This window comes from Lolium perenne, chromosome 7 (genome assembly GCF_019359855.2).
Source record: "Lolium perenne isolate Kyuss_39 chromosome 7, Kyuss_2.0, whole genome shotgun sequence".
Classification (NCBI taxonomy): Eukaryota; Viridiplantae; Streptophyta; class Magnoliopsida; order Poales; family Poaceae; genus Lolium; species Lolium perenne.
This window is the reverse complement of record NC_067250.2, coordinates 117,134,318-117,144,136: the sequence shown is the minus strand read 5'-3', so window position 1 is coordinate 117,144,136 and position 9,819 is coordinate 117,134,318. Positions and strand designations below refer to the sequence as shown.

General features: G+C 43.1%; 2 protein-coding genes across 3 annotated transcripts; one reads left to right on the top strand and one right to left on the bottom strand.

Annotated features, from left to right (window-relative positions):
- Window positions 1–780: 780 nt before the first annotated feature.
- Window positions 781–3,194, top strand: LOC127323822 (transcription factor bHLH60). Its single transcript, XM_051351936.2, has 7 exons — window positions 781–1,204; window positions 1,295–1,507; window positions 1,649–1,714; window positions 1,838–1,906; window positions 1,998–2,069; window positions 2,220–2,372; window positions 2,664–3,194. The coding sequence occupies exons 1-7, from the start codon at window positions 905–907 to the stop codon at window positions 2,763–2,765; spliced, it is 975 nt and encodes a 324-aa protein (XP_051207896.1). The 5' UTR covers window positions 781–904; the 3' UTR covers window positions 2,766–3,194.
- Window positions 3,195–3,936: 742 nt separating this feature from the next.
- LOC127323821 (heat shock protein 90-5, chloroplastic) lies at window positions 3,937–8,687 on the bottom strand. 2 transcript variants are annotated; one of them, XM_051351935.2, is made up of 19 exons: window positions 8,352–8,685; window positions 7,953–8,026; window positions 7,713–7,838; window positions 7,536–7,629; window positions 7,340–7,423; window positions 7,089–7,232; window positions 6,899–7,015; window positions 6,749–6,793; window positions 6,578–6,658; window positions 6,170–6,274; window positions 5,948–6,088; window positions 5,756–5,848; window positions 5,596–5,673; window positions 5,266–5,520; window positions 5,078–5,180; window positions 4,827–4,998; window positions 4,630–4,735; window positions 4,440–4,529; window positions 3,937–4,344 (listed from the first exon to the last, which is right to left on the bottom strand). In XM_051351935.2, the coding sequence occupies exons 1-19, from the start codon at window positions 8,592–8,594 to the stop codon at window positions 4,156–4,158; spliced, it is 2,340 nt and encodes a 779-aa protein (XP_051207895.1). In that variant the 5' UTR covers window positions 8,595–8,685; the 3' UTR covers window positions 3,937–4,155. The 2 variants fall into 2 exon arrangements, with proteins under 2 accessions (XP_051207895.1, XP_051207894.1); XM_051351934.2 differs by having other exon boundaries at window positions 6,578–6,793; window positions 8,352–8,687.
- Window positions 8,688–9,819: the final 1,132 nt, after the last annotated feature.

Genomic DNA, 9,819 nt, shown 5'->3' with positions numbered 1-9,819 from the left:
TACTATGCATGAGCTTTGGCCATTCCTGCCGAATAAGCACAGGCAAAACCTTTAGATATTAGGTATTTAGGCCACTCGCAGAAGAAATAAGACTTGAGCCTGATCTATGAGGTCTATATTATGAAACGAACAAGCTAACTAATGAGAGGAGTGTTTTAGCTTCAGGGAGCAGGTAACAGTAAAAAGGTGTACACTAAGAACCTTGTAAATCCCGGGTCCTATGGCAGATAAAAAAACTACATGGGTTTGGTCTTGGTGGTCTGCTTTGCTTCGCTAACCTAAAAGATTAGATTCGGAGCATCGGGAACCCCAAGGCTAATGATAGTTTAGTTTAGTTTAGTGTAGAATAAGGTAAGGAGAACTAGAAGACCATCTCTGCTCAGATGCTAACATGTAGGGAAAAAATCAAGCTTAACATTTAGGAAAAAATTCCTTACTGATGGTAAAAAAAAATGCCTCAATACCCTAGTTCTTACAAGAGCTGACAAAAGTTTAGTCAAACAGAACTACCGAGTAATTTTTTCTTGTGGGGTGAGTCATAATGTTGATCAATCATGAAGAAAGCTTAGCAATTGTACAACAACAAAAATTAGGACAAAGGATACGGTTTACAGCGAGGTTTGAGACCGCAGCAGATTAAACAAATAGCTAATGATAGTTGGCACTGTCAGAAGCGCAGCAACCATTGGCACGAGCTTTACTAGCAGTAATTAACACGCAAACGAAAGGCAGAGGAAGGTTAAAACAGCATGATTAAAGGCGGAGGGAGAGACTCGAAAACAGCTTCCCTCAGGCCGTAAAATCTGAACCCTCCTATAAACCAAGAACATCCATTTGATTTGATCTCTCTCTCTCCCTCTGTGTGTGTCTTTCTCTCTCTTCGTCGTCTTCTTGAGATAGCAGGATGATGAATGATGACAACGGCGACGGGGTTGGAGTAGAGAGATACGCTTCATCTGGTCATGGCGTGCTGCCAATGGCATGGCACAGCCAGACGGCCAGCTCATATGCCCCGCCGGCACTACGCGACATGGATTCTTTCGCGTGGGTGTCCGTCTCCCGGAGCACGGCGATGACCGGCGCAAGTCTTTTCCCGCCGGCGGCGTCTGCCTGCTATGAGCATATTCCGGCGGACTCCGGTGGTATCGAGCGGGCTGGGCCACCAGAGGGGTTGGGCTTGAAGAAGAGGAAGAGATCAGACGAGGTGATTTGCTTCCTTTCTTGTTCTGGAGTTTCTTGTTGCTCTTAAGTGTCGTGAGATGTGACTTTGCGTCCTTACATTGTGAATTTGAAGGATCAAGCAAAGACGACAAGTGTGTCCGCCGATTCTGCAGAGACCGAGCGCGTCAAGGACGCCAATGGCGAAGAGACCGGCCCGGCGGCAACTGCTGCCGGAGGCACGTCCAAAGTGAAGGGAGCCAAAGAAGCCGACGAGCCAAAGAAAGGGTACGTCCATGTCAGAGCCCGGAGCGGGCAGGCGACTAACAGGCACAGCGTCGCAGAAAAGGTACCCACCCTGCTTCGATCAAAACATATTTCTTAAGATTTTAGGGCTTTGCTTGCTTGACACGACGAAATTACATGAAAACAAGTTCAAACTCGGTAGAAATCATGAAAAGAAGTCTCACGTTTCACACCGGCATCGCAGTTGAGAAGGGAGAAGATCAGCGAAAGGATGAAGCTTCTGCAAGACCTTGTTCCTGGCTGCAACAAAGTGAGTCTTCTAGCTAGCACAAGAAAAGCCATACTAGCAAACTGAACTTTCTGCATCTTATCTGTGAGCTTGGCGTGGAGAAAGTGACGATGAGGTTGCGTTTCTTGGGTTGTGTTTTATCAGGTCACAGGGAAGGCGGTGATGCTGGACGAGATCATCAACTATGTCCAGTCCCTGCAAAGGCAGGTGGAGGTGCGTACGATAATTATCTCTTTCACGGTGATGTCCTGCAACCGAAAATAGAGCACAAATGCACTACCGTTCTTCCTTCTTATTTATGCAGTTTCTAGCGATGAAGCTCTCCGCGGTGAACCCGACGCTTGGTGTCAACCTAGAATCACTCATCGCTAAGGATGTAAGCAATCACCCACGGTTCTTCCACCCCTCTTGTTTCCAGGCCCTGTTTAACCCTGTAGATATGGATGAATCCTGCGAAGTACCTGCGTTCCAAACAGGATTTGCATTCGAAACAGCCACTTGACCATGGTGATGCTTCTTATGACAGGTTCTTCGCTTTCCCTGGTCTCCTTCAACTCCTCTCATGGGACTCTCGTTCGCTTCGCAACCAGGCTTGCTCCAGGGCGATGTTCATGGCATGGCCAATTCAGATATGTTCAGAACATTAATGCAGTCATTCTCCCAGGAGCCGCCAACCCAGGTTTGCAGCTTGGCATGATTTATTTTGTACCCTCACATATCACAAATATAGATGCTTTGGACTAGCAGTCTTGAAGATTCACTTTACAACTAATTTTTATTATGACATATATATGTATAAACACAATAAATTTATTATATTGTGAATATAGTTTTCATAAGTAACCTTAACATATGATTTATGAGTTCTCAATCTAAATATTCAGACGTAGTTCGACTCTAACTAGCTACCAGTGTTCACGTTTCGCCATTGATCACTAAAGCAGTGATGGAGTATCTGATTCTTGAACAGGTCCATCACACACTGAGTGGATCATTCGATGGTGCGGTGCAAATGGTGTATTCTTCCGAGGATCCAAGTATCAGGCCAGAACAGAATCAGTTTCATATGTGAAAGTTCTGCTTACTCGATGCTCCAGGTTTCCTCTAATCAGCAGCCGTATGGGAGAGAAATTGCCTCAGTTACTACTACTTTTGTTGGAGTGTAATTGTGTTCGAACTGAACTTAGGCAACAGGGAGAGCAAACTTCTGAGATAAAAATGGCAGGATGCGAAACAGCTACGTACCAAAAGCTGAAAAGAAAGGCCAAGCCAGACGGAATGGGCATTTTTCTCGTTATGTGAGCAACTCAATTGAAACTCTGATTTCTGTTGTTCCCATGCTAACTTGCCTACTATGCAAGTTAGTAGGAGGAAGCATCAGAACCGTTTACTTCAGTTAGAAAAATAGGTCAATATATCATGAAGGCGAAGTCCATTTATTTAGACTAATGTAATTCATGTATCTTCTTTTCCTACATTCATTTTCGTTTTGGCCCCTTCATTCCTCGGATCTTACAGATCATATTTGAAACAGACTAGGCTTTAATAGGAGTACCCTTTTAACTCCCATAAGCAGCCCGGTTCAACCAAAATAGCACAGAGCCAGTAACAAGTTTGTATCTAATACTTGCTTGACTTTTTCCTTTGCATATACTACCTCCATCCCAAGGGTTAGGGCCTATATTTTTTTTAGAAAGTCAAACGAAGTAAAGTTTGACCAAACTTTAAGAAGAATTTATGAACAAATATGATATTTTGTAGGTACCATATGAAAATATATTTCATTATCTATCTAATGATATTGATTTTGTACTTTTCATGTTAATGATTTTTGATAAAAACTTAGTCAAACTTAACATAGTTTGACTTTCTGAAAAAAAAATAGGCCTTAAGCCTTGGGATGGAGGTTGTATTAAGGTTCGCATTTTTAAGTCTGAAAGTGTAGTACACTGAAAAACACCCAACGCACCCACTGAACACGAGCACAGCAATGTAAGTAAAAATAAATAAAAAATCATTCCATTAGCTGGATCCTGGATGGTACAGGCAGGCCCAGCTAACATATGCAAATATCAACACCTTCATGGGGAATTATTTCTTTGGTTTCATCTGACGTTTTGATTTGCATACACATGCCATAAAATACTGTTCCTTGGAGCTAAAGTCATCTAAGAATTTCGAAAGGCAGCCTGTCAGTAACTGGTGTGCAAGTAACGCCCACAAAAGCTCTTAGATGCGGCAGATGATGATTTTGAGGCACCGGCAATCATATTATATTTTTTTATTCATAAGACCACCCCCTCCAATATGGCAGTGGCCAGTGAGTCTACAGCTACAAAAATGCTGGGCAGCAACAGGAACCCTGTAATGATTTATGGCCAAACCATGTTCTCTAACCTATGATTTTACCCCGGAACAACTAAATTGAAGTTCTAACAAGGATACCTGAGAGAACTCACACATCAATCTCTCCACGGGTCACTCTCAGGCCTCACTTCAGAAGGCTCAATGACCTCCGTCACCGTGCCTTCAGATGAGTCCGACTCTGTGTTGGTTACTTCAGCTTCAGTGTCAGACCTCCCCCATCGCCCGCCAAGGGCAATTGACATCATCTCATATATTTTGCCACCCAACTCAGCAGGGCTTTCAGGCTGCACATTCAAGTAAATAAAAAAAGTCAACCGTTAGGGCGAAGTCATTTTTTGGCAGTGATGGCGAAATGCAGGAGTCTATTTGTTGTACTTACAGTATATCCACTGGAAATCAGAGCAGTCTCATACAATAGCTCAACAGCCCTCTTCGCTTCTGTACTCTCAGGTTCATTTTTGCAAGCAGCCTGCCAATGATTATATATATTCATGATACTTGTTGATAACAAAGCTGCCTAGCTGAGGTACAGCTGGTATCATTAAAGTGCTATGAGTAATGAATCTTACATTCAAGTCCTTGACAATTGGGTGGTCTGGGTTAATTTCGAAAATCCTTCTTCCCCTCATGAACTCCAAGCTTGATGTGTCACCAAGTGTTTGTGCCTTCATAAGTCTGTCAATTTTCAGAAGCATGCATCAGAAATAAGTACAGTGTTGTCCAACACATTTATCTGTTGATGCAGGAATTAATCCATAAAGCCTACCTTTCCATGTTCGCAGACCAACCAAACTTGCCAGATACAAGAACACATGGTGAAGAGCTAAGACGCTTTGATATTTGAACCTTTGCCACCTTGTCACCAAGTTGCTGTTTTACCCAGTCACACAGAAGAGTGTATTCCTGCTTAGTTTCTTTACTGTCCTCATCTTCATCACCTGAAAAAAAAAGATATACATTATGTGATGGAAATAAGGGTGTATAAACAAAGAGAGAAACTGTCAACCATTCCCTCACCCAATTCGAGGTCCTCTTTGCTTATATCAACAAACTTCTTCTCTTTGTAGGTCTGTAAGTTCTGAATGGCAACCTCATCAATTGGCTCAATTAGGTAAAGTACCTAAGAAGAATAAAAAGCAACATGAGTCACAGCAACCAAAGAAACAATTAGCAACTATTGAGGTGTCATTATTTAATGTTCATACCTCAATGTCTTTTTGGACCAGCTTTTCCAAGAAGGGAGCAGTCTTTGCACTCTGGAGACTATCTGTAGCAATGTAATAGATTGCATTTTGATTCTCCGGCATGCTCTCTACATATTGATCAAGGCTAATCATATTTTCCTCATTTTTAGAAGTGGGAAAGCGTAGGAGTGGGGCAAGGCGCTTGTGATTTCCCGTGTCCTCAATGCAACCAAGCTTGATGAACTTTCCGAAGCTCTCCCAGAACTTTTTGTAGTCCTGCGTACAAATAACAGAGGTTCAGTACCAAGTAAAAGAACAAACAAGGATGAAAAGGAAAAGGCACGGTTCTACCTCTTTGTCCTCTTTTTCAGAGATTTCCTCAATCATATCAAATGTCTTCCTGACAAGTCTCTTGCGCATAATTCTTACCTGAATATTAAAAAACATAAAACATAAGTTACTGCCAATGTCAGTAATAGATGTAGAAAAAACTGCATTTTCTGTCACTTACAATTCGGCTTTCTTGAAGAATCTCCCGGGAAACATTGAGGGGAAGGTCATTTGAATCAACTACACCTTTTACAAAGCTCAGGTATCGAGGAAACTGCAAAATACATGCTGAACTAAGAAATCGGTTTTACCTAAATCAATGAATAGTAGAAATAACAGGAAGTACTATGTTAAGTGGTGCCAGATCATGTACCAGTTCACCATCAAAGTCATCGGAGATAAATACTCTTTTGACATATAACCGGATATTTTTGGTTTTGGGGTTCATTATCTCCTCATTACTAAGCGGTGCCATTCCTGGAATGTAAATAACACTCCTAAATTCCACCTCACCCTGGTAACACAAAGATCGTGTTATACAAAATATTCAACGTCCAGAACAGTTAACAATGTGCTATTTAATGAATTCACTCACCTCTGTCGTGAAGTGGGTGTAGGAAAGAGGATCCAAGAACTCATTGAATGTCTTCTTGTAAAATTCATTGTATTCGGTTTTCTCGATTTCCTTTGGACTTCTCATCTGCATGAAGGAAACTAAATTCAAATATCTACTTTCATTATAAGAAATCATATATCACATGCAATTGGTTTTGGCAGAATTCCATCTACCGCGCAGAATGTTTGCAACATCCCTCATATGCCACTGATCGCTGTCTTGCGTATACATTGGGACTGAACCCAGTGAAGCAGACGGATTTCGTAATTATTACATGGCATATAAGAAATCAATCCTTGTTGGAAGAGAACAAAAGAACTAAACAGCTATAAATCAAAGCATGCAGGACAGAAGTTGCAGTGACCAGGAAAGTAGCTGAAGAATTACCCATATAGGCTTTGTTTCATTAGCCAGTTCCCAGTCCCAGTATTTCTCAGTAATGGTCTTTTTCTTTTTCTCTTTCTCGCCCTGTACATGGAAGATGTAGCAGTTGCAAAAGTAAGTAAAGTCACTACTAAAATTACGGGTACAAGAAGCAGATCTTTCAGGATAACTAACCTCAGTTGCCTCTTCACCTTCTTTTGGCTCTTCATCCTCTTCAACCTGTGGAACAAGGTCACATAAGTGAAAGAACGAAAAGGTGATACATTGTAATGAAAGGTCAAATCAATGGTACAGAATTAGCAGGAAACACCATGAATACTCTACCTCGACAGTCCTTGATTTCTCCTGCCATGTATATATGGGGAATGACACAAACTGGGAGTAGTTCTTAACTAAGCCTTGAATCCTTGTAGGGTCAGCAAACTCATACTTATCATCAGGCTGCGTAAGTAAAAAAGCAAGTGAGCTTTCTGTCACAAAATGATCCACTTTATAACAAATCAGGTTAACTTACTCTTAAGAAAAGAGTGATCTGAGTTCCACGGGTGATCAATTTCTCAGGATCAGTCTCTTCCTTGATGACATAAGAGCTACTGTCAGCATCAGCTTCCCATACAAACTGCTTGTCAGTTTTGGGGCTTTTAGTGGACACCACAACCTGGGACACACATTTTAAAACAATACAGTCCATGTGAAGAAAGGACTAAAGGAGACATCCCATGAAAAACATTTTCACAAAGATAGTATATAAGAGATATTTCATACCTTCTCTGCTACAAGAAATGCTGAATAAAATCCAACACCAAACTGACCAATTAGACTATTGTCAGACCCAACTTCCTTATTCTCCTGCACAAAGATTCAATTGGCATTAGAAATGACTAAATAACACATATGTCATATAGCATACGCCTTGATCATAGATGTATCCAGTAAGGAAGTGGAAGAAACTATACACCACCTTGAGAGCCTTCAAAAACTTGGAGGTGCCACTCTGAGCAATTGTACCAAGGCAGTCCTTGAGCTCATCTTTGGTCATCCCAATGCCAGTGTCACTAAAAAGTCATCAGGAAACTCTGTCACTCGATCTATCAGAAGAAAATAACAACTAGGGCATCTACTAGAAACACAAACTTACGTGACAGTAATCGTTCCAGCATCTGGGTCCGATTTAATCCTTATTTCCAAGTCACCGCCATCAGCAAGCAAGGCTGAATCGGTAACACCAAGGAACCGCAGCTTGTCCAATGCATCACTCGCATTACTGCACGGAAAAAATAAACAAGTAAATGACATAGAAGTCATGACATCAAATAAGAAAATTATAGAACAACAATTTAGATAATCGAGCTGCATATCTCGGGAATGGGTTGCTTACCTTACAAGCTCCCGAAGAAATACTTCCTTGTGGCTGTACAGGCTGTGGACGATCAAATCCATTAGGCGGCTCACCTACACGGCACAAACATAGCATGTCTCGTCATCAGGCAGCCCGAGTACAAAATTAAGCTCGTCCGTACGGATTTAGCACTTGTTTTATCAGAAGAACTATACTAGTACTCCAGATTATCTTTAACTCCAGCAAACGATATTGACTAAATCCCATGAAAGGAACTAAACATAAATGCGCCAACGCTCCAATCATGCGGAAAATTCAACATCCTCACCTAACTCAAACCAAGTGTCACAATCTAGCAGTTAAAATGCTAGTATAAAACAGTACAGCATATACAAGTAGTAGAACCAAAACCAATGAACCCCCGACCCCACCGCTCACCTCAGCCTGGTACTCGAACTTCTCCTCCGCCGCGTCCTCCTCCTCGGTGGGCTTCTCCGCGACGGCGGCATCGCAGCTCACGCGCAGCAGCCTGCCCCTGCTCCTCCCCGCCTCCCACCTCACCGCCCTGGCGCACCTCGCCGCCCGCGGGGCGACCGAGGTCAGGGCGGAGGCTCTAGCCGCGCGCGGGCGCAGCGCCGCCACCGAGGACGCGCCCAGAGTCGTGGCGAGCGCCGGCTCCATGGGAGAGACGCGGGCCGAGATAGAGGGAGGAGAGGAGAGGAGCGGAGCGGAGAGGATAAGGGGGGTTAGGGTTTTTGTAAGGAAGAAATAGAGGCGGGCGGGCGGACGGGTTTAGGAGGAAGGAGATGACGCAACCAGGAAGCTTCTGGACGCGACTGAGATGGTTTGGACCGTCCGATGGTGAGATGGTATGTGGGTGAGTTGAGGGTATGTGGGTCTACATGTCTGTGCGGTTCGTACAGCTTCCTTAGGTGGGCTTTTGTGCGCCACTATTCTTGCCGCAGTACGCCGGCCTTCTGAAGTTTATGGCAAGGTGCCAGGCCCACAGAATTCTAAAAGGTTTGCATCTTCACTCTGTCCAGCCTCCCGCTGTTCTTGTTCCAATTTGATTGATGCCATAGTTTACATACACCCGGGTTCACATACACCCGGGTTCACAAAAGCCGGTCTCTTGAAATTGCCCCAATTTAGACTGATGTTAAAATTAATAGTTTGACATTTTTAGAAATAAAATCACTTAAGCGCGATGAAGCGTGGAGCGGAGGGTTACCGCATCGATTAGGACCGAAGCGGCTATATTAATCGCTAGGCACAATTAATTATACGTATTTTTTAATCGTGATTAGGCACGCATAAGAGTTGAAAAAGAATCCTGAAACGTTACGTGCGGAAACTTTTGGATCCGCGGAAAATTACCGGGACGCGGTAACTTTTAGCACGAGCGCGGGGTTTAGCGCGCGCAATCTGGCTATAAAACCATCATCGATACATCTCCTCCTAATTGCGATCTACATCACCATCGAAGTCGCCGGCGACGGAACTGCTCCTCCGCTGGCCCATCCCTACTGCAAGCAATTCTCAGCCGTTCCGTTGTCTCCCTGATCTAAAATTTGACGTGAAATTCCTAATTTTCGCAAGTAACTACCGTTGACTAAGTTAAGAACGCTTTACCACCGCTTAAGCATTCACTAAATGCATAAGCTCTGAGCGGAGGCCACCGCACTTTCAGCTTTCCTAAACCTTGATATGTATTAAACTTCAATGTTTACAATCACTTTATCTTATATATTGTTAGTTTGGCAAACGTTCTTCACAACTTAGGGGGTGCAAATTTTTTTTTTGGAGGTGTGCCCCCCTCCAATTCTTTCCTGCGTCCGCCACTGTTTGTACGCATGGCCTTTCGAAGTGTATGGCAAAAAGACAAATCAGAAAATGACAAATCAGC

Bases quoted from the DNA above. Each gene is read 5' to 3' on its own strand.
- LOC127323822 (XM_051351936.2), top strand. From the start codon at position 905: ATGATGAATGATGACAACGGCGACGGGGTTGGAGTAGAGAGATACGCT. The intron at 1,715-1,837 runs GTGAGTCTTCTA...GTGTTTTATCAG, and splicing joins TTGTTCCTGGCTGCAACAAA to GTCACAGGGAAGGCGGTGAT. The intron at 2,373-2,663 runs GTTTGCAGCTTG...ATTCTTGAACAG, and splicing joins CCCAGGAGCCGCCAACCCAG to GTCCATCACACACTGAGTGG.
- LOC127323821 (XM_051351934.2), bottom strand. From the start codon at position 8,594: ATGGAGCCGGCGCTCGCCACGACTCTGGGCGCGTCCTCGGTGGCGGCG. The intron at 7,839-7,952 runs GTAAGCAACCCA...TTTTCCGTGCAG, and splicing joins TTTCTTCGGGAGCTTGTAAG to TAATGCGAGTGATGCATTGG. The intron at 5,181-5,265 runs GTATGAACATTA...TATTCTTCTTAG, and splicing joins TGGTCCAAAAAGACATTGAG to GTACTTTACCTAATTGAGCC.